The following is a 24,850-nucleotide window of genomic DNA, read 5'->3' as shown; positions in this document are numbered from 1 at the left end:
CTCTTTTATGCACCTAAATCCTTTGTTTCCAAAGGTGCAGGCAAGGGGCGAATCAGATGCAACTGGTTCCTGAGCACTTTGTTTTGCTCAGCCCCTCTGCCTATTCACAGGGTGGGTCGGGGACATCAGACACACCACAGGGGGTGGAACCAGCATTGTGGAGGGAAGGCCCAGCCCTATTCAGGTCCCAGGTGCACTCCTCCCTCCCATCAACATGCAGATCTCTCCATTCACCTCCCGGGGCAGACCCATCCTAATTCCTGGAGCCAGGCACACCAGCCAGCTCCAGCCAATCACAAGCCAGACAGTCAATTCACATTCACTGCACAGACAGGCCAACTTCTAGAAGTGGCACTTCCACACTAGACACAATAAATTCGCGCACATCATTGCGCAGCATTTAATCTCACGAGTTTGCACATACCAAACTCGACCCTGCACTCCCTCCACATCAGGAACTACCATGGACACACATATTCCCCATACATTCCTATGGGAGGGCTGGCCACTCTCATCACACATACACCGAGAGCGCACGCACTTTACACCTGGACCACAGGGAAAAGTGCTCAGAGGCCTAAAATCACCAACACCAGGTTACAAAAACAAGCTAGGCAAATGCAAAACGTTTCGGGGTGATCCTGCCAAAAGGGCCAAGTCCAACACCTCCCCAGCCATTCCTTTAGCTTTGGTGACCTGGAAAAATCTGAACTGTCGCATTTACATGTGAGACAGATGGTCAGTAGTTGTTTTGGCAGCGATGACAAGGGCGATAGGTGGTGCAAGCCCCAGCTGCCTCCTGGTCAGAGCCCTGGCACATAATATTTTACAAACTAAGCACTGGATGAGGGCAGAATGGCGTGGGGCACAATGCTGTTTCCTACCCCACTAACACTACAAAGGACTAGCCTTCAGCATACAAAGGACCCTGACACCCCAGGCATTTTAAAGCTTTAGTAGAGGAAGGGAAGAAATTTCCATTACAAGATGTGGGGATAGTATAGGGAATCCTCCCACTTCAAAGGCTGGCACAAGATATAGAAATTAGATCCTCAATACACCTCATAAGTACTCTCTTGATCCTGTAGAAGACTTCATAAGGCTGCCTTGACCCCCCAAAGGGCTGCCTTGCTGCTACCAGATGACTGCTCTGATGCTTGAAGACTTGCGTTTCTGCTTGAAGGAGCATTAGACCATCACTTTGAACCCACTAGAAGGAGCCCACAGGTTAGTTGGTGGGCCTCCTGTGTAAGCTATAGGGACATATGTGCCTCCTGAGGGCTTGACGCTTGCACCAGGTCTCTGCTGGAGTGAGTCATAACCCCTCAAGTGGTGTCTCTCAAGTCTGGGACCCTTGTTCTGCTGGTGTATTAGGTGCTGCTCCTGCCTAACCCTAAAACCTGGAACTTAAAACTTCCTGGAAAACCAACAGAAGACTAGGACATACCTGCCAGCCGATCCACATAAGGTGCATTACCTATCAGCCTGGCTTTGCGGTAGCTCTTGCTACATTCTTCTCCGCAGCAGCAGATCCTGTTCAGCGGAACCTCTCGGCTACAGTGCTCGGCCATGTGGAACCCTTTTTGGCTATAGGTTGCAGCTTCGTCCCACTGGAGGTTTTTGACTTCCAAAAGGTTGTCTAAGTTTCAAGGTAAAATTCTTCACTGGGCTTGGCGGTGACTGACTCCCAATCGATTACAACAACCTTTCTGGCCTGGAAAGCCAGCTTTTCCCACTCAGAGTTTAGTCCCACCATCATCAACAGCTTCACTGAGATTTCATTCAGCGGCACTCCGGCGACAATGACAACTCCTCTGTCTTAACCCACTGAACACTATCTTCTCCTGGACTTTATGCAAAGACATTTTCAAAGTCTAAATATAAGCCTAGGCCAGGCCCGATCCACCCCTCATATGCGATCTGCTTTCCATCAACGTCAGCCTTAACCTTTCACTTTGCCCTGGTATCATGCAACCATATAAGTTTTGATCTTTTATGTGCTATTTTAATCTAAAAACGTTAAAAATTCATAACTCTGATTCTGTTGATTGGATTTAATTTGTTTTGGTGTCATTTTATGTGTTAAGTTGGTTTGGGATGTTTCTTGTGTTATGTTTTCACTTTATTATTGTTTACTGTTACACTGTGCCTCTAAGTTAAGACTAACTGCTTTTGTGCCAAGCCACCAGAGGGTTAGGCACAGGTTAAATTAGTGGATTTATTATTTCACCCTGACAAAGATTGTGGATGTTGCTTGAGTAGGGGTTTCGCCCCCTTCAACCAATAACCCAACTTCTTACATTGATGGTTAGTGGTGGGATCCATCACTCGTGTTTGTGCAAAACTAAAAAATCCCAACATTCTTCTTAGTTTTTGATTTGATATGAGGTTGCCTTAAAAAATGCACAAGGTCCTTTAGGAGGATTGGGGAGCCAATCTTTGGACCACATTTCCAATGAGGGAAGGGATTTGCTTGCGGCCCTAGGGAAGAGGCATATGATTAAGTATCCCCTCATGAAAGAAGCACTTGTCAGGAAGTAAGGGTAAAGGTTACAAGGGGCTACTGCTCAACGCTCGCTCCCTCATAAAACACAGGGCTGAGTTTGCTATATTTGTAGAGGACCTGGAACCTGATTGGATTTTCATCACCGAAACCTGGGCTAATGCAGCCTCAGGACCCGACCTAATTGATGCCATCCCGAATAATTACTCTATCCAAAGGTTAGAAAGAGTAGGACGCATGGGCAGGGGGTTAGCAATTGTTTTTAAATCTCTATTTAAATGCATCATTGAGGCAGGCTTGAACACCGATACATGTGAGGCCACCAATTTCAAACATGTTCTCTCAGCTACTTGCACTTTTGGAGGGCTACTGATCTACAGACCCTCAGGACCCAGACAGCCTTTCCATCAAGAATTGAAGCAGCTCTTAGAGCCAGTTATAGCAGAGAACTTTCTGAGTATTCTACTGGATTTTAACTTTCACCTGGACGAGAGGGATTATCCTGACTTAAGTGCTCTTATAGAGATGCTTTCTAGCTTCAGCCTACTTGAAACTTGTAACAGCCCTGACTCACAGAGCAGGACACACATTGGATGGAATCATCTCCAATGATTTAAGAATTACCTTCCAAAATACCATACCCATTTGTTGGTCTGATCATAGCGCTGTATTGTTTGATTTCCTTCCCCCAGCTAAAGCTGTAGACTATAGATCCCCTCACCTGCCTAGCAAAACTAGAAGCTGGAAAGGTATTTCAGCCAACACCTTAACCAACACTCTAGATAAAATCCCTTGCATAATTCAAGAGGAATCTAATCTTAGGGCGGAGGCCTTTGAGATATGGTTAGAATCTGCGGCTAATATACTGGCTCCTTTGAAATTATATGCTGGGAAAAAATGTCGTCCCTCGGCACCCTGGTATAACGACAAACTCAGGCTATTAAAACAAGCCTGCCACCACCTGGAGTGAGACTGGAGATCAATTTAGAAGAATTTTATAAACTGGCAAATAAACTTAGTATTGAGGAATACAAACGTGCATTAGTTGAAGAAAAATCAGAATATTGCACCTACAAAATTTAAAACTCATCATCCACAAAAGAGGTATTTAAGCTGGTTCAACAGCTTTCATCTTCTCAACTCATGGCAGAACCAGATATCTCACAAGTATTCTGCGAGCAACTGGCCAATTTCTTTCAAACTAAAATTATGGATATCTATACAGGCTTTGATCCACATCTGGAAACGCCCACCATAGCACCGGCATCTAGCAGAGCCATTGAAGGGGCACTTTTGGAGCCATCGAGTCTCCACACCCAACTACCAAGCCAATAAAGCATTTATCTGGGGGGGGGGGGGGTGTTACAGCCCACACATCCCCCAATTAAGCTATGCCCCTGCAAATGGTAAAACTCCATCCACCACGGAAGTTTCGTGCCGAATAACCTCTAGACGATTTTCGGAAATAAATTCAAGAGCAGAGGTAACAAACACTTCTTAGTCACGGCCCTTTGATGTCAATTGCCTCCACGTGTCCAGAGTGCACCCAATAAAATCTCCTTCAGAAAAAAAATTAAAATGCGTCTTTTCTGATCGACACCATCGACCTACAAAGTCACTCCGTCCACACCTGGCACCTAAAAGCAATCACGTTTTCCAGCGTGTGACGATACATTTATAGATAAATAAATACATACATACATACATACATGTAAAATAATGTCCCTGGTATTGGCAAACAATTCACCGGAAAATGTTGCTAGTCTGCATTGGCTGTTAGTGAGTTTGCAGAAGTACTCCCAGGTTTCAATGAACTTTAAACATGTGCATAGGTAATTCTAACATAACAAACATGCATTATAATACAGGATGAGGTTAGGGGCGAAAGACACCACAATGTGTTGTTTTCACTAAATTTCGTAAAATGTATGTGAAATGTGCAAAGGTATTTCCAGTGTTTTAAGCGAAAACTGAACATGAAGGCCTGCGTTCAAAAGTAACGCAAGTTATCGACAAGGGGCTGGTTTGAGAAAAAAATGTCCCTTGACCTTGGTTTTACTCTTCCTGTGAGAGACTTTTTCTGCTTAAACCAGTCTCCCGTAGGTGTAATCTATGCAAAATTACAAACATGGGAATCCCATGAAATGGTGTGAAATATGTTTGTGTGAAAAACACAAATTTAGTAAGATTTGATCCCTATAGGAAATACATCCGTGGACCGGGGAAATACAATATTCTTGGGGTCGCAAGACTTGGTCAGTTGACAATTTGAAGATAAAAGTATTACTTTAACAAGTTGTAATGCGTCATTGGCAGCCATAGAGGTGGGCAGCTGTCAGCACGAAGTTGCGCTTTATAAGTACAAATTATTAAAGCCACTTTTCCGTGGGGGTAGTCAATGTAACAGAAATAAGGGGTGACGGTGCAGATTAAACGAGCGGGGTGTATGCATAAAAAAATGCATCTCCGTCATAAATAACACTTTCTTTATTTTCTTTGTTGGTAGAAATGCGTATATGGCTCCTGTTCATGTAAGGACCCTGTTCTCTGCATCTGTGCTGCCTTCTCGTCCTACATCAAAGCATGCAACATCAAAGGGATCGCCTTGAACGTGAAGGAGCCGGACGTCTGTAAGTGACGAGGGGTACCAGTGGGGGCCTTTAGAGGGGTAATAATCAACGTCGGACCCATTCAATAGTTACTAGACTCAGGGGCATATTACCAAGAGTGGCGATATTGAATTATCGCTGTTTTAGCGGCCCTATTACCAAGCTGTCGCTAACACCAGTTAGCGACCGCTTGTAGGCGATAGCGAGCGGTTTGGGGCCCGCTTTGCATGTCAGCGATATTTATCGCGAATGACATGCAAAGTGGGCGTACCCAACCGGTTAGAGACTGAAAGCAGTTGCTAACCTTACTATCGCCTATTACCAAGGAAGGCGAAGCGATGGAAATATTTGCGCTAAGCGCGAACATCGCCAAACGCTAACGTCTGCAAATACCAGTTCTTAGCCATGTTATCCAATGGGAGGTGGATAACATGGCTAACAGCATTTGCACGCTAATGCGTGAACACCGCTGGTTTTCCAGCGATATTCACGCTAACGCCTGCAATATTATCGCTTTTGAGATAAACGTTGGTAATAGGACGTTATCTCAGCGATAATATTGGGCGAAGCGCGGCGTTAAAAAAACTAACGCTAAGCTCAGTTAGCAATACATATCGCTAACTGTTGGTAATATGCCCCTCAGCTCTTCACGTATTCATGAAAAAACTGTTGTTACTAGTGGGCTGTTCATTCCGAAAGGCCGTAACGGGAGGTACTGATTGGAATGATCAGTTCTATGGAAAACCTGCGGATAAATGGTATTTTACCGGCGCTTTCACCGACTGCAAGCAGACGAGGGGGCATATTAGCAAGGCGTGCGATATGAAATTATCGCCGCTTTTGCGGCCGTTTTCGGCTGAGAAGCGGCGATAATTTCATCGCCCTATTAGCAAGCTGTCGCTAACAGCCGTTAAAGACAGTTTGTAGGCGATAGCGAGCGGTTTGGGGCCCGCTTTGCATGTCAGCGATATTTATCGCTAATGAAATGCAAAGTGGGCGTACCCAACCTGTTAGCAACTGAAAGCAGTCGCTAACATCGCTATCGTCTATTATCAACGCAGGCGTAACGATTGAAAAATTTGCGCTAAGCGCGAATATCGCTGAAAACTATCGCCTGCTCAGACCACTTCTTAACCTGTTTATCCAATGGGAGGTGGATATTCAGGTTAAGACCCGATTGGCGTTAATGCCTGAATATCGCTGGATTTCCACCGATATTCACGCATTAAGCCGCCATCGCCGGATATTTTATCGCATTTGAGATAAACGTTGCTAATAGCACATTATCTCTGCGATAAAATCCGGCGATGCACGACGATAGAAAACATTTCTCTAATCTTATTTAGAGATAAATATCGCTAGTTGTTGATAATATGCCCCGAGGTCTTAGGCTGGAATTAAGGGAGATGCGGAAATCGTTTTAGTGCATCAAATTTCCGCATTTTATGTTCTAAATACTCATAACCCCCTATATTTCCCTTTCCCCAGAATTCCGGGACCATCAAATAAAAGTAGCAGGCCACTCGTAATGCAGGCCGAAGTAGCCTATAGATGTTAAATCCCGCTTCTTTGGCACCCGCTACTTTTCTAGAAAGCTCAATATGGTGTGAAGGCCTGTGTCATCAGGGTTGTTGTAATGCGTTGGACTTGGCCCTCTTGGCAGGTTCATTCCCAAACCTTTTGCCTTCACCCCTCCTATTTTTGCTGAATTCGTTGCAGTTAGCCTTAGGTCTCCGGGCACTTTACCACTGCTAAATAGTGCTAAAGTGCTTATGCTCACTCAATAAAGCATGGCAAAACTGGCTTACACCTGATTGTCGTATTTAATTTACTTATAAGTTCCTAGTAAGGCGGTATACCACATACCCAGTGCCTGTAAATTAAATGCTACCAGTGGGCCTGCAGCACCTATTGTGACACCGGCTTAAGCAGCCCCTTAAAACATGTTACAGGCCTGCCATGCGGCTAGGTTTAAAAACGGGAAGGATGGAAGTGAAAGGAGAAAATTAGGGTTCCTTCACCCCTCCTTACTGCCAAGGTGTCGACATGTTTCTGCCGTCAATATGTGCCCAACCGGGTCACTCCGGCATTCATCAGGACTCTTCGGAACCCAAATGGGGGAAGTATCCACTGATCCTCCCTCTGGTATCTGTGGAATGTGATCCTTACACCACACTAATACCTTAATCAACGCACACTGAGTAATCGAGTTTCAAAGATTGAGTCTCTAGAAATGGCAAGGTGTTGGGAGTGACCCCCTGTAGTCAAACGTACATCAAGGTGGGTGCACTGCTAAGACACTCTCCAAGTCCTCACCGCGTAGGTTTTTTCACAGTGAACACGTGCCACAACTCTCATGTATCTTTATAGATTCCTTGATATATATTTCCCTACTCCTTTTGTGTGGTTCAGGTACTGTACGGGGAGGCTGGAGAAGGGAGATTGCCTCTCCCCCCTTCATATTGTACGTATAAGACATAATGGGTGTCAGATTTGCCCACCAGGTAAGGCTTATCTCAAAATGTATTACATCCTCATGGAGGAGGTGCTTTCCCATGCAAGGAGGGTCAGACCCCGCAACAAACAAGGCATACCTTGTGTCCAGTGGGATCCCTGATTATGGAATGCATTGCTTCTGTGATACAGAAGCAGGGATCTGCTTAAGAAAGGCATCAATGGAAGGGGAGATTGTCCCCTTTCCAGTAATGCCTCCCTCAAACCGGAGGGTGCTTGATTGGGGCTTACCCACCAGATGCTCACAGAGATGCTCTTACCTGTTCCTCATGGTGCTGTATTTTGCAGTGTGATAACACTCTGGCCCCCACAGGCAGTCACATGAGGGAGGCCTCAGGTGTGAGCACCAGACGTTCCTCTACGTCCCCCTCTGGTAAATACTCTGTACCACAAGAAAGTTTAGATAGTCTTGGCCCCACCCCCAGAATGGGTAGGATGAGATGCATTTCAGGGAGAAGTTTCAAAGACTCTGGGGCACATTAGTATGGCGGGCGGACTTTGTCTGCCCGCCATACCAGTGGGAAATGGGACCGCCCGCCAAGGGTGTGGCGGTCCCACACATCCCATTAGGATGCGCCCGCCACACTGGCGGGCGCATCCCGCATTTTTAACATTGCGGCGGGCGGTGCTAAAACAAACAGAAATGTCTAGTACTGTGTTATATTGACTGAGTTCTGAAGGGAATAGTCCTGGGATAACAGCCAATAGCGGTCCCCAATGACAGAGGTGGCTGTTACACAATGGGGGTGGTGGGGCAGTGGAAGGATAAAAAAATTTATCACTTACCTGATTACAGCCGCAGCTTCTCCTCCGTCCTTTTCTCTCCAGGCTCCCGGCAGCCCACAGGCTCCCCTAAGTCAATCACAACGCTGCTGTCACAAGCATGACAGCAGCATCGTGATTAGTATGAGCATCCTGTTTTGCCTCTTAGACAGTGCCTGGGAGCCTTGGCACTATTCTCCACCCGGCTGTGCAACACAGCCAGGTGGAGAAATGCAAAGTGCGCATGACTGTTTGGCTGGCCCAAGACGGCCGGCCAAACTGTCATGCGCACTTATGGTGTGCCAACCACTCCTCCTCCCTGTGACCCCAGCCCCGCCCCACCCCAACCAGGCCCGTAGCCCTTACTAAAAATTGAATGATAATAACACTGTTATCATTTTATTTTTTCCTTTTTCCACTGCTCTGGGAGGAGTGGGGCGACACTCCTCCACCTTAGCAGAGGAGCCTCCTCTTTAGAACGGGCATCTCAACATTTCTTGAATGTAGGAGGGGCCTCAGGTCTGGCTGTTCTTGTCATGGTATCCAGGCTTCATGCGCAGTTAACTGGAGAAGAAGCAAAGAGCTCCACAGCCTGCTTCGTGCACCTCTTTAGTCTGCACGGTGGTAGCACACAGTCATTAAAAGAGGAGGAGTTTCATATAGTTTGTGCGGGTGGAGGTTTGAAAAGTGCTGGCATTTTACAAAAGTGTCGGTTTTGGGTCTGTTTTGCAAATTACAAAATCCCTATATCCTGCTTTAAGGTGCCTTCCCAAGAACAAGGATACATACATAGGGAGCTATCTGTTAAACCACCTTAGAGACGGCACCAATGCAACAATACAAAATAATGCTAGAAAGTTAGAAAAAAATACAATGTATTAGATGACAAAATTACCCTGATGCAATAAAAGTAAAATGAATCAACGAAAAAAAGAGAACACAAACAGATGAAAATATGTATTTATTAAAATAAATTGAGATTCATGAAATTAAAAGTTGCAACAAGGTATAATAAGGTATAGGTGCCCGGTGCTCCAGTGATAGCAAACTGGGGTGCAAAAGTGAGAAAAAAAGTGTATAAAAAGCACGGGAAGGATAGTACACAGAAGGAGACGTACCATCCCATAACAATCATACACAGGTAACATTAGTTCATTTCGTTTAAAAGTTTTCCTATTGTTTATGGGTATTTGATCCCACAATTAATGGGCGATCAACATACAGAAGGTGTCAGAGGCAGCTGCAGGTGTGGATTATTAAAGTGGTGGGGTTCAAAAGCACTGTCCAGCACTCTGCCTCGAGCCCAGCTTGCCAACCCCCGAGCCAGACTTTTACATCGCACACAAGCAGACATGTATACACAAGCAGCTGCAGGCATGCAAACAGACATTAATACATACATACACATGCACTCCCCAGCACTAAGTCAAACTCACAGTCACACTTGAAAACACCAAAACGGATGGACAAGCCCTGAAGCTCCATTATCTGACATGCTGCACTGTGTGAATCTAGTGCAGCATGTCATGTATGTATTGTGTGTGTGTGAGGCCGGGCTGTAACAGCCTTCGCCTGACATAAGCGCAATACTTCTGATCGAGCCCTCTTCTGCTGGCAAGGTAATATTACATCTTACACATGCAAACAAACTATCGATGAGATCGGTTGCTTTTATATAAAGGCTGTAAAATGCCAAGCATTAGTGGCAGTGGGTCGATGCCCTGGCGCCTCTTAGGGGCTGCTGCTGCTGGTCAGAGGATCCCATCATGGGTGCAGAGCAGGAATATCGACGAAGAAATTTAGTGGGACATTTATTGCCGCAAAAATACAGTGGGGAAGAAATATTGACAACAAAAATATAGTTGACAAGAATATCAACTGACTGGTAAGTAATATCGATTACAAAAATATCGCTGTGATAAATATCGTTTACAAAAATATAGTTGACAAAAATATTGATTTATTAATAATGTTATTTATTTTAGTGTTTTTAATGAGAATTGTTTGTCATTTTATTATGTTTTAGAATTTTACTAGTTCTTAATTTATTTTAAGTTTAATTCTGCGTTTTTAGTTCCTTAGCAGGTTGTGGGTTTATGGGGTACTAGGGTGGGAAGTAATTTAATTATATACAATTTGTTGAATAATTAATGTGTTAATTGATTAATCAATAATAGTTTAATAATTAGTTGTTAATTAATTTCAATTAGGCAATTAATAACTAAGTATGTTAATTGTTCAATTAATTTTAGGTGTGTGTAGTGGTGTTTATATGTGTAAATGGCGTGAAGGGTGGTAAGTAATTCATGTTTTACTGATTAATTATTAAATATTTTTAAATTAATTACCATTTTTTAATTTGTAATTATTAAGTGTAATTGTGTAATTATTTTAGGTGTGTGTTCTGGATATTATAGTGTTAAATAATGTGTAATTAATTATTTGTTCTTATCTTTGTTATTAATAATATATGTAAATGTATATATTAATTATGTTAATATTGGAAATTAAATTTAGTAAAAATGTTGAAGGTTTTGTTTTTTATTGTTTTGGGATCCAGCGCTTTCGCCTACTGGTGCACTCACTGGAGTGGGAATAGTAATTTTTACCCCTCCGCTATCTAACGCTTTCCCTACTGTTGCACTCACTGGAGTGGGAATAGTAATTTTTACCCCTCCGCTATCCAACGCTTTCCCTACTGTTGCACTCAATGGAGTGGGAATAGTAATGTTTACCCCTCCACTATCCAACGCTTTTCCTACTGTTGCACTCACTGGAGTGGGAATAGTAATTTTTACCCCTACGCTATCCATCGCTTTCCCTACTGTTGCACTCATTGGAGTGGAAATAGTAATTTTTACCCACCCTCTACCCAACGCTTTCCCTACTGTTGCATTCACTGGAGTGGGAATAGTACATTTTACCCCTCTGCTATCCAGCGCTTTCCCTACTGTTGCACTCACTGGAGTGGGAATAGTAATTTTTACACCTACGCTATCCAGCGTTTTCCCTACTGTTGCGCTCACTGGAGTGGGAATAGTGATTTTTACCCCTACGCTATCCAGCGCTTTCCCTACTGTTGCACTCACTGGAGTGGGAATAGTAATTTGTACTCCCTTGCTATTCAACGTTTTAATGCTTTTATTTTGTTATTAAATGTATGTATTATTCTTTTTTAATAGTTTAATGTGCTAATTAAATATAGAATATTGTATTTTATTTTAAATTATTTATATAGATGTTTATTTTATATAATTAAAAATGTTTATAAATGAAATAAAGATAATAGTTAATAAAATGTATTTAAGTAAATATATGTATATGTGCAAATGTCTGTGTTTATAATTATTAAATAAAGTTGATTTGTTATAATTAATTCAAATGTATATTAAATGTAATTGATTTTGTTAATAATATTAATTTTATTTAATTAATTTTATTTAAGTTATATTATTTTTTTAGTCGATATTTTTTGCATCTATGTTTTTTACATCGATATTTTTGAGTCGATATTATTGTACTTACCTGTTTAAGTATAGGGAGTTGATATTTTTGTTATCGATATATTTACATCGATATTTTTTTCATCGATACTTGTTACATCGATATTTAAACATAATTAATTGAGTGTAGCCAGATACTCAAACACTGTAAGAAGGTATCAACTTAGAAGAAAAAATGGTCTAAATCGTCTTATGGATTAATTGAATTTGAATTTCTAAATTATGCTAATTATGGCATTTTATGTATTAGTAACAAGTACAAGAACAGTCACTAGGAATTATTTAAAGATGCATTATGAAGTTTTTGAAAATGAAATAGCCTTGATTTCTAATATAGTGCTACTCAAAGACAGTGTCATCCTTGATCAGTTATTAACTTCATGGATTGAGCTTTCTTTCAGATAACCAGATCTCAGGATGAATGTAGTGATGCCTTTTCTTTAAGGAACCTACTCGTGCACCATCTCCCTTGGTTGAGTAACCAGCATTTCAATGATGTGCTTTTCCTTACCTGACCTCCCATGACTGTATACAAAGTTCCCTTAAAGGATGGTGACTCCTTCTCGAGGTAGTCTACCATGTGAGTCTTTGACAGCTCATAGATTTCCCCCACTCACAGATTCAACAGATTCTGAGACTGAACTACATAATAGTAGTTGCAAATTTTGGAATGTGATATGGCTATGTTGATCTTCTCCCATAATGTCCTTTCATGTCCTGTTTAAAATCACTGTCCATTTCCCAAATATTGAATGATCCTTCTCAAGTAGCAAACAAAGCTCTTTTCAGATTGTTGCTCAAGGCATTCCCTCCTCTATTTACATCTAAACACCATAGGATGCTCCAATATGATCTATCTTTCTCCATTTTGTGGCCTCTAAATATCCTCCCCGACGGAAGGTTCAGTGTAGATCCTGTAGGGAGGCCAAGGTGAGGGACATCTCCAGGTTGATCCCTGTCATCCCCCAGGCCATTTAATTGACTCACTTTTACCCTTTATTGTGTTGATGTACCTTTAAAGATCAGCTGGCCCTCCTCTAAAGCTAAGGTCGGAAAGTGCTTTAAAAAATGGCACGCATGGCGTCATAACGAAGCCGCTTTTGTGAGGCCCGGTAGCCCTGGTCCCAAGGAGTCACCAAAATTAGGACCTGAAAGCCCTCTTAAAAAAGAGGAATCACCAATAGGTAATGTTGGTACTTTCCTAATTTCTCCACGGAGTTTCACCTCAAGAGAAACAATGGGGCCCTGAGTTACTGTTGACCTTGTCATTTCAATAGGGCTGGTACTTTCATTCCGGCCCCATTGGAATTACCTTGTGCCTTGTAATGAGGCCATTAGCCATAAGTTGGATTGGTGTTTGGTGTAGGGTAAACAGCTCAAAAAAGACAAGCTCCGATACAACCTTGTTGTGCAAGTCCCTCATTAGAGCTACAAGACATACTGCCCGGTACTACCGGAGTGATAACTGCACCGACATGGAACACTGTAGGCCCCTCAGGGAGTTTAGGAGTTCAGGCGTGGCTGGCACAGCTAAGAGCAGTGAGGTGGTGAGGCGGGGTGTGATGGGAGGGGAGCTGACAGACGACATGATAAGTAAAATGAAATAAATAAATAAATAAAAACAGTTACCTAGTGCTTGCCCCATCGAGCACAAGGTAAGTGGTTTTATTTATTTATTTAATTTGACCTATCCCATCATCTGTCGAATTCTCCCCTCCACCCTGCCTCACCGCTCTTACCTGTGCAGGCCGTGCCTGTAGGAGTTCTGTTTCAGTCAGTACCTCACTTATAATCCCTTTCTGAAGCTACATTTGCTTTTGTTTCACATGAAGAAAGTGGGCAGCTACTGACCAGACTGCAATTAATTGGTTTAGAGATGATTTGTCAAAGCCAGCACTTTACAGTGAAAAAAGAAGACCGGCTTCATTCCAGAGTAAAATGCACTTTTTCCCACCAAGACAGAAGTAGGGTCATCAAAATAGAATGACAGAGGCCAAGTGTGCAACTACCAATAATAAAAACACTGGCTGTTTGTCTCCCTTACAATGTAATTGGTCATAGTAAATGCACAAAAACTACATTGAATTAGAATGTTTTGGTGTCCTCACATTCATTTTTCAATCTCCATTTTCACACACACTTGTGTATCTGATTAAAAAGCGTATAATATCACCATTAAATACAAATAAACAGCAATAAGATTAACATATTCTGCTCAGCAGTGGAGCACTGCCCTAGACCAGGATTCCCCAAAGTCAGTCCTGCAGGGCCGGGTCCATGCAAGATGTTTAGCATATCCCCATTTAGATAAATGTAGGTATCTTAAAATACTGCATGGATCTGGCCCTCCAGGCCCGACTTTGGAGAGTCCTGTCGTAGAAAAACAACAAACCGCCACCCACCTACCACCATTACCTTACACTGGGTGGGATAAAAGCGTCTTTGTGTTCAAGTTTTGGACCCGATGGACTTTCTTTCTGACTAACATCAATGATCTTTAAGCATGATCTATAACTGAATGTATTGGGGCTTATGGGAAATGTTGCCATATAGGTAGAAGAACATTTGGGCTTATGCACCCTCTCTTACCTCTCCTCTGTCTTCTTATAAGGTTTCCACCCCAAATATGTCTGCCCAAAGTCGATGGAGTACAGCTTCAACGTTACCACCTGCCAGCCCAGCTGCCGCTCCCTGAGTCTGCCGGATACCATATGCAGGGACCTCTACTATCCAGTTTATGGCTGTGTCTGCAAAGAAGGAACCTACATGAATGACTCTGGCAGCTGTGTGCCCCCTAGTAACTGCCCGTGTTACTACCAGGATTTCATCATCCAACCTGGCTCAGACGTTCTCATGGAAAATGGCGCCTCTTGGTGAGATGCACCTAAAGAATGTGACGTGCTGAGGAATCAGTATTAGAAAGTGTGTTCCATTCACCTGATCTGCAATCTTAGTTTTGGTGAAGGAGGCCCAGGATGGGTGAAAGGGCGAGTAGAAATATTTGATCAGACGCAAGCGTAGAGTGAGGCAATGTCCTGAACTAGTTAGTTCTAGATCTAGAGCAGCAATGATGAATGTAAAGGAAGACATTTTGTTTTATGGTGAATGGAATGCAGTTGCAGAAGTCTGGGCCTAGAAGTACTATGCAGCAACCAACCCAGATGTTGATTCTTGAGTGGGTGGGGTGAGCCGGACGAGGTCTTGAGAACGCAGATGTCCTGGATGGAATGTCCATCTTGTAAGCATCAAACATGCATTAAGAGGCAAGGCCAAAAACCGCCTTGGGTACATAACGCAGAGTCCTCATTGACATCAGCCTTTGCACATAGAGCAAGTGGAGAGTTCTCCCAGATAGGAGTGCTCTTTCCTACTGCAAGATAAGAAAGACATTCAGCAATATTATTGAGGACCTACACGCTTTGGATAGAGTTTTGATTAGTTCTGAGTAAACGCAATTTCCGTAGTTACAACATGGTAAGTATTGGAACAATCACTCAGAGGAAAGTCGACAAAGAAATTACATATTTACTTGAAATATTGTAAGAGAAATAAGCCTGGAATAAGCAAACAGATTGCCACTGCGGTTGCAGGCCATGCTGTCCTGGCCCATTACCTCACGGGCTCTAGGCCCAGCTAGTGGCCGACATCACAGAATGCACATGGTCTGCTCCCCGAGAGGCTCCGGCCAACAGAAAGGCACAAAGGAGCCAGGGCTGGCCTGCCTGCACCCCACCCCTGCCCTCGGTATGCAGCTCATGGGAACTCGAGCACTTCATGTATACCATAAAATGCCCCCTCACTGAGTTCGCCCTGTGTGGCAGAGTCGTGCGTGACGTCCCCCCCAACAAGCATTTGCAATGCAATAGGTCTCGCATTTACCCGAGTTTACGCTATTGGCATTGTAAATGACAATGCCTTTTATTTATGTATTAAAAACCAAAACATTAATAAAAGGCTTTGTCATTTACAATGCCAATAGCTCAAACTTGCGTAAATCCAAGACCTATTGCATTGCAAATGCTTGTTATATTTCTTCCACCTGTTCAAATTAACTCTGATTGTACCCCTAGTCTCTACTACAACAATGTGTGTACATTATAGAGAGGCCATTACAACACCGTATATTACTCATCAGCAGCCTGGGCATCATTTATCATCACAAATGAAAGTAAGCTGCTGCGTTTGGATGTAAATAGAATCTTTGATGGTGCCAACAATGAGTACACTACAGATTGCGGTGGTTGACTTAAAAATAAACATAGACCTTCTTCAAGGTTAACAGTCACAGATCTTGATTACAGGAGACAATGGGCCTTTGTTCAGAACCTGCGTACCTTCTATAAACATTTCTTCTAAGCCCTAACCCAGCCACAGGAAAGATGAAAAATGTTTCAAATCATTTTCCTGACTTTTCTCTATTTCTCTTGGCAGCATCTGTAAAGCCGGGAAGATAACTTGTACCACCCCTCGACCAACTCCAGGTAATGCATTATTAGAACTGAAACTGAGCATGCAAGATGGTGGGGGCGTTTTGTGTTAGGGAATGCTTATCTACTTCAGTGTGAAACAGAAGCAAAAATATCACGTGCAATGCACACCAAGTGTGTTTTCAAACACAGCGCTTCTAAAGGGCCAGTGTTAACATAAAATAGCGCTTGCTCCAGAGGAGGTCACTGATATATACATCCCGCTATGTCTAGAAGCCATAATGGCTTGAGGAGAAAGCATGCCGAGTTTACCATTTCCAGACTGTCAATTGCTTTATGTTACACCCCAAAAAGGGCAGCATTTTGTTCATTATTGGCGCATTAAATTAATAGGCATGTTGGTAAACTGGAAATGTTCAGAGGTTAGCCACCAAAATAATTTTAAAATGTTATAAATGGACCAGTTCTTTATTTTGCAAGAACCCAGTTCAGTTCAAGAATATTATAGAGAAGAAATGCCAGCAAGTTCTGTCTGAAAGAATGGAGGTTCAGTTTTAACGTAGTTGCATGGACTACTGTAACAGTCTCAATTAGATCCTGCTTTCTATCCAACTAAACTCTTGTTTGCTTGCATGAGATGGCAAATATTGCTGCTTCACTACCTCTTTCACATTTGTGTGTTGGCTCTATGTCAACCAAAGAAATAAATGTAAATTTCTTTGTACTATTCTGAGATCTTTTCCCATCCTATCTCATCAAGAAGCTTCACTGATGCACCCTAAGATGAGCTCCATGCTCTGCATATACAGTCTCGCAGACACACATTGCCACGTGCCAGGCGAGGAGAACGCTCAGCCACACTAATATGAGACTTCTTCAGACATCTCTACCAATATTCCAACTCGAAAGTGGCAATCACGTTTCATTCAGGGAAGTCATCAAATCTAATTTTAGCGCTTTCCATTACACAAGTCTCAACATACCTTATTTTCTCATGGCACTTTTTGGTAAATTTGGCTATCATTGTCAGTCCATAATTTGGGAACATGTTGCACAGTGGGCGTTCCGAAGTGTGCCATGGAGTGAATATAAGATGTGTACGGTAGAGATTTTTTTAATTAGGATATGCTTGGATACCTCGTACTACTCAATATCCTACGGTCGATATATCCTTGGATACCTCGTACTACTCAATATCCTACGGTCGATGTTTCCTGTGCAACATTGCTCCTGCTTGACAATGTATTCTGGCAGCCAAAGCTGCTAACAGATTACAATCAGCAGAGGCAAAATGCAACCAGCTGAGTTTTAAATTTAGGGGCATATTAGCAAGGCGGCACTATGAAATTATCGCCGCTTTTGCGTCCATTTTCAGGCGCTAAGCGGCGATAATTTCATCGCCTTATCAGCAAAGACATGCTATTGCGTGTTTCGCTGATTTAGCGCCCCTTACAACAACGCCCAACTTTGCATCTCTAATGAGATGCAAAGTGGGCGTTCCGTGCCAAATTAACTGGAGAAATGTCGCTAACCGACATTTCTCCAATTATCAAGCTGCACGCAAACAAGCAGAGCGATAAGAAAAGTAGCGCTAATCACAGGTATCGCTACTTTCCTTACACCTGCTTGTAATCTGATTTAATGATTCAGAAAAGGGGGTGGTGATGAACAGAGTGCCTGAATTAAGCAGACCACTCTTACCCAGTCCAAAGATCAGGGCTTGATCCATCACCGTTTTTTAGCTCACTGCACCATCCCAGCTCAGAACTTGGCTATATGCAAATTAGTCTGTTCCTGTCCCAGTGCATGATGGGAACAGGGCAAACCAAACTACCAAGCCAATTCTTATACTGGGAAGGAAACAAGCTTCCGGGGACCGGTTTCTGCCATTTCAGGCGTCGTCGGCCCGGCTTGCTTGAATCCTGATGGTGCAATGAGCAAGGGACTCACATCTGAGTATACCCTTCCATCAGGATTCAAGCAAGCCGGGCCGACGACGCCTGAAATGGCAGAAACCGGTCCCCGGAAGCTTGTCTCCTTTCTGGTGAAGAATTGGCTTGGTAGTTTGGTCTGCCCTGTTCCCATGATGCACTGGGCCAGGGACAGACTAATTTGCATATAGCCAGGTTCTGAGCTGGGATGGGGCAGTGAGCTAAATAACGGTGATGGCTCAAGCCCTGATCTTTGGACTGGGTAAGAGTGGTCTGCTTAATTCAGACACTCTGTTCATCACCACCCCCTTTTCTGAATCATTTTGTCCACCATAAGCGTGGAAGGGTATACTCAGACATGAGTCCCTTGCTCACTGCTCCATCAGGATTCAAGCAAGCCGGGCCGACGACGCCTGAAATGGCAGAAACCGGTCCCCGGAAGCTCGTCTCCTTTCTGGTGAAGAATTGGCTTGGTAGTTTGGTCTGCCCTGTTCCCATGATGCACTGGGCCAGGGACAGACTAATTTGCATATAGCCAGGTTCTGAGCTGGGATGGGGCAGTGAGCTAAATAACGGTGATGGATCAAGCCCTGATCTTTGGACTGGGTAAGAGTGGTCTGCTTAATTCAGACACTCTGTTCATCACCACCCCCTTTTCTGAATCATTTTGTCCACCATAAGCGTGGAAGGGTATACTCAGACATGAGTCCCTTGCTCACTGCTCCATCAGGATTCAAGCAAGCCGGGCCGACGACGCCTGAAATGGCAGAAACCGGTCCCCGGAAGCTTGTCTCCTTTCTGGTGAAGAATTGGCTTGGTAGTTTGGTCTGCCCTGTTCCCATGATGCACTGGGCCAGGGACAGACTAATTTGCATATAGCCAGGTTCTGAGCTGGGATGGGGCAGTGAGCTAAATAACGGTGATGGATCAAGCCCTGATCTTTGGACTGGGTAAGAGTGGTCTGCTTAATTCAGACACTCTGTTCATCACCACCCCCTTTTCTGTAATCTGATTTAGCCATGTAATCCAATGGGAGGTGGATTACATGACTAAGACCAGCCTGCCCTATCAGCAAGGTATTGCTGGTCGCAGTGTGATTATCGCTGGATTTCCAGCGATAATCACACTGTTTCCCAGCTAACGCATTGGGATTTCTATCGCTTGGGAGATAAGCGTTGCTGATAGCACGCTATCTCCGCGATAGAATCCAGCGTTAGCCTGCGATATTTATCCTCGCGCTAGAAGCGCTGTGCGATAATTATCGCAGACCCTTGCTAATATGCCCCTAAGTAAATGTTTAGAAAGACAGCTTAGGTAGTTCCTATATAGGGTACATTTTAGTGGTCTACATCTTCACTAGATATAACAGAACGGTCTGATATTAGGCTAACCCTGAAAATGGAGTCTAAAATATTTTTTTCCATCTTCCCTCTTTTATCAAAATTAACAAACACAACATTAAGGGGTTCTCTGCTGTAAATGTTTAGAAAGACAGGATTAGGTAGTTCTTAAATAGGTTGCATTTTAGTGGTGCTACATCTTCACTAGATATACCAGAAAGGTCTGATACAAGGCTAACCCCGAAAATTGAGTCTAAATGAATTTTTTCCACCTTCCTTCTTTTATCAAAATTAACAAACACACCAGTAAGGGTTTGTTTGCTGTAACGGAGCGTCACCACACAATATTTGTAATTCCAGCAAATTTTAACTCAATGGACCATATATTTTTTAGTTTGTCAATTATGCAGCTAAATGCTCCCATGTGATTCAGAATTGTTTTGTGTCCCAAATGTCACAGTAATTCCAACTTGATTTTAATAAATAGTGGGTAGACTCTTGAGAAGCCATGCCCACTATCTGCATATGTATTTCATGCCTGTTTTCACTCTATATCCCCCTCAGCAACCTCCTATAAATGTATGGTAAGAATGTTGGTTTTTATTATTTTATGGTGAGCAGTGTCCAACATCAGGAAATAATAACAATACCATGTGAGGGTGAACTCCAAAATCATTAAATTGGCCTAAGCTCAGTTCCCTGGAAGTTATGGTACACAGCAGACAGACTGAGCTTATAGCAGTGTGTAAAGAAAGTATGCCCTACCAAAACAGTATTAAAGTCAAAACACCAAAGAATAAAAATCCAAAACAAAATTAGAAATAGAGTACATGTTAATAAACAAAATAACCCTAAAACTATAAATATCCAAAAGGGGGAACATGATAATTTTTTTTCCATTTAAGTAAAAATTGCACCAAAAAGCACTAAGCACCAATGAAAGTCCATTAAAGCAGTAGACTAGGACCTAGGTACAATTTCAGGCCAACCTCGATGGGGCACTGGTCAGATACCCCAAGAGGGTTAGTTCAGGTCAAAGATATTACCTTCTGACTAAAGGGCAGATTACAAATTCGGTGGTCACAAGACCATCATACCAGTGGTGGCAGTCCGACCGCCATAACCTAGGCGGTCTGACCACCTGCTAACAAGTCTGGCAGTAGGACAGCCACCAGTCTGCCACAACACCACTGGCACCGCCAGGATGCTAGATCCTGCGGTGCTGGCAGAGTGCGGAGGACGTCCGCAGTCCCGAGCCCAGCACTGCCATCCATATTACAAATTGCCTTTCTGCCAGCTTTTTCATGGTGGTGAAATCACCATTGAAAAGTTGACGGAAATACAAGGAGAGGGCCCCAAACAGGGCCCCCGGGCATCGTTGCCTATTCTGGTATGTGCCTGGGGGCACATGTTGTGCCCCCTACGACTGCACTTTTGTGCGTGCACTGTGTGGCATGCATCACAAGGTGCATGCCAGCAGTGTGCGCATGACAGTGCTGGCACTGCTTGGCCTGTGCATTGGCTCAGTGAGCCATGCAGACAGTGGGAGACCGTGACCGGCATACCGCCGGCTCAGTGGTCTAGTCGTAATGCGGTGGTCTTAAAACTTCCAGCATTGCAGTCTTGTGGAGTTTGCGGCTACAGCAGTCCGGCGGTTGGACTGACAAAGTCGTAATATGTACCTTAGTCTTTTTTTTTATGAATCTTCCACCAGTGTAAGCCTGAAGGCTTTTCTGAGGAAGGTACATTTTAATTGGTCACCTTTGCTATAAGATCCCCCTGACAGCTTTGGATCTCTTGAAAGTACTGAAATTGCTTGCCTCCCAAATTTTCAGTGAATTTGGAGCAGCTCCTTTGAGTCAGTGTCTTCTAGAACTCCCAGGACCTCAGGAACTGGTCTGAAGGGCCAGGACCCACTCCAGCAGAGGCCACCAGCAGTTGGTGCTGGCCAACTGGTCACTCAGGATAAAGACAACTAGGAGCCAAGCAGAATGTCAGCCAACTGACCCTTGGAGTTCACTTATTTGTCCTGGGTACAAGGGGGAGCAGGTCCAGTCCTTCAAAGCTTCCCTCAGGGGTCACAAACAGCAGGTCCAGTACACTTCAAATGTTCCATAGGTCCAGAAAGTGTTTTAGGGAGGGTGCCCTGGGGCTTCACATTTACAGCTGACACTCGTCTGTGGGTGGGAGTAACTCCTGACTCCTCCCTGATCAATGGAGTAACTTTTACCCAGGAGCAATCCTACCTACTTTTGCAGCCGTTCATGTTTTCCCTACTGCAGACAATCCCACAATGTACCTTTATTTCTAAATTTCAAGATGTAGAAACCTTTTCTTCCTTCTGAAGAGCCTATCTGCCCAAATATAGGTGCGGCCAGGGAAATGAGCAGTCCTCTGGAATAATTGTAAATAAATTCTGGAGTTAGCTCTGTTCCCACTGGATTGGTGTCAGCCTGGCTTGGGGACAAAGGGCTGCCTCTCCAGGTCAAATCTTACATTTACTTTTGAAAAGGTGGAGCATTTTACAAGTTAATGATGTTCCAGGGTCCGCCATTCTTGCAAGGGGAAGAAGAACACCTCCCACACTCAGGCCATTGTTCATCCACTAGGAGCAGTTTTTCAGTCCTCATCAATACCACACACTGGCAGAAACGCTATCAGTATGCTGATGCTAACTAGCCTACTATCCTACTATAGGTTCAACAAGGAAAAAGGTAACATTCTGAAAGTAACTTTTCCTAAATATCAATAATCATTTGACATTACAATTAAAGTGGGGTTTACTAAATAATACATTAGTCTTTGAATGACATTTGTTGTCGAAAGTTATAGAACACGATTTATAAACTGCACTTTGACATATTTTAGGATTCACCTACAGACCTGCCAGTAATAATAACATTTGGGAACTAGTCTCTGGAGGAACATCCCTATTTTAATTTAGCACATGTTCCACTTTTAAATATCATACACCTTACCTTATTGGCGATATGGCCTTTAACCTCTCCCATGCTCATGACGAGCTGAGCTCGTCATGAGCCACAGTTCCCGTGTGCTCATGACGAGCTGAGCTCGTCATGAGCCGTGGAACGCTCACACGCGGGGATAATTCCCCTGCTGTGCTGAGCGTTCAATTAAACGGGCGTGTTCGTGACCAGCTCAGCTCATCATGAGCACACGAGAACCGTGGTTCATGACGAGCTCAGCTCGTCATGAGCAGCGGGGCGCTGTGCGCGCCCCCACTCCCCCGAGCACAGCAGGGGAATGTGCCCCGGAGCCAAGGGGTTAATATCTGGCATCATAGGTTTTACGTTTCGAAGAGCTTGTTTGCTTTGTCATATTTTATGGCAATAACCATTTTAATATGGTCACTCGTACATGCACAGTTGGTCGTCACGTGGGCAGATATCTTTGAGGGGAGTGTTTGTTATACTTGATGGGCAAAGCTTTGTCATAATGTAAACCAAAAACTATTCAATGATAGCCACTCGTGCATCTGCATGCATGTACATACATGCACAAGCACAGGCAGTCATCTCTGGGACGAGAGAGGGGAGAGGTTTGATATACTTTAACATTGGTTATTGTTTGAAGATACCTGACTTTAATTTTAAAACAATAAAGAAATCATACTGCATGCTTATAATACCATCAACATGTGATTGTCGCCATAACAATGTTTTAAAAACTTCCTGACTCTTGCAGAACAGAAACATGAATTACAGCAAACACTAAAGAAAAAGAAACATTTCCTCACAAGCCATGGCACTAAAATGCACTATTTTCTGTATGGGTGACCACACTGTGCATATGCAAATTTTCATCACTTATGCAGAGGGAAGCCAGTGGCTGAAGTGGGCTGACCTATTAGTCTTTATTGAGAGATGACCAGTGATCCATGGCTTGTAAATGCACAAAAGCATAATAATGCCAACAGATAATTCTAACATTGCATTTGACTGAGTCATATTTCATCTTCATGTCGTCCTACAGATTGCAATGCTCCCATGATCTTCTTCGACTGCACTAGCGCTCCACCAGGCACCAAAGGAACTGAATGCCCAAAGAAATGCCAGCAACGTGACATGCCATGTGTAAGTACAGCATCAAGGGTATGCATGTCATGTGCCCACGGGAATAACTGTAAAATTTTAGGATTAAGAGCAATACTGATTAAAAATATTTTATACATAGGTTGTGGCAGTGATTCTTAACCTTTTGACTGCTTTAGAACCCCGCTAAATTATTACAGGAATCCTTGGAACCCCGCTGAGTCCTTTTTGGAAGCTGGGGACCCCGATCTTAAGCAATTTCTATAATTTGAACCTCTAAACAGTGCACAGAAAAACAAAAACAAGCATATACCAAATGAATGCTTAAATACTAAAATATTTTGTTTATTTCACAATCATACATAGAAAAACGTTTTTACATTTTCGATTTTGCTTTTTTATTAGTATATACTTTATTAACTTTATTGAATTATTTAATAATATTTGATTTTGTAACAAAAAAAAGGAGTGGCCGGGGCCGAAATCGGCCTTGGGAGGGGGTCAGCTCGGCACCCCTCCCTTGAATTTTTTTAAAAAAGGAAGCTGGTAACTTGCTGAAGGTGGGATTGCTGAGAGATGGTCAGAGGCCTTTTTTTCTACTCTCTGCAAACGCGCCTCTTGGCGCACTGTTGCTGGGGCAATGAGTGCCCTTGTGTCCTGAGGACCTCAGGACTAAAGTGGACTTCATCCCACAAACATCAGTGCTCCAGGAGGTGCGTTTGCAGAGTTGTGGAGAAAGGAGACAACTTCTCACCAATCCAGCTGTGTGGGGCTTACTGGAGGCAACAGAAGGGCTAGTTAGCCCCCAGGGACCCTCAAGAGGCATGGGGACTTCATCCCGAGCCAAAAGCGTGCCAGGAGGCGTGTTTGCAGAATGGTGGAGAATGGGGCCATGGCCGGCAACCACCTCTCAGCAATCCCACTGTGTGGGGCTTACTGGAGGTAACAGGTAGGCTATTTGGCCCCGAAGGACCACCAGTAGTGAAGGGGACTTCATCCCCCAACCAAGAGCACGCCAGGAGTCGTGTTTGCAGAGTGATGGACAAAGGGGGTGTGGCCTGGTATCATAACTCAGCAATCCTGCTGTATAAGACTTACTGGAGGTAAAAGGAGAGGTAGTTGGCCCCAAATGATGTCCTTGGGGTCCAACTACCCCTCCTGTTACCTCCAGTAAGTCCCACACAGTGGGATTGCAAAGAGGTCGTTCGA

The 24,850-nt window shown here is 43.6% G+C and overlaps 1 protein-coding gene across 1 annotated transcript in view; it reads left to right on the top strand.

The window, feature by feature from the left end:
- Positions 1-24,850, top strand: part of LOC144825191 (mucin-2-like) — a 1,014,272-nt gene that overhangs the window by 390,326 nt on the left and 599,096 nt on the right. Inside the window, exons 16-19 of the mRNA XM_078684042.1 lie at positions 5,010-5,133; positions 14,503-14,764; positions 16,323-16,372; positions 23,583-23,683. Of these exons, the coding sequence (XP_078540168.1) occupies positions 5,010-5,133; positions 14,503-14,764; positions 16,323-16,372; positions 23,583-23,683 (537 nt within the window). The remainder of the gene's footprint in view (positions 1-5,009; positions 5,134-14,502; positions 14,765-16,322; positions 16,373-23,582; positions 23,684-24,850) is intronic.

This window comes from Lissotriton helveticus, chromosome 3_1, assembly GCF_964261635.1.
Source record: "Lissotriton helveticus chromosome 3_1, aLisHel1.1, whole genome shotgun sequence".
NCBI classification, from domain to species: domain Eukaryota; kingdom Metazoa; phylum Chordata; class Amphibia; order Caudata; family Salamandridae; genus Lissotriton; species Lissotriton helveticus.
Note: the sequence above shows the minus strand (reverse complement) of the source record. Positions and strands in the feature narration are given on the sequence as shown.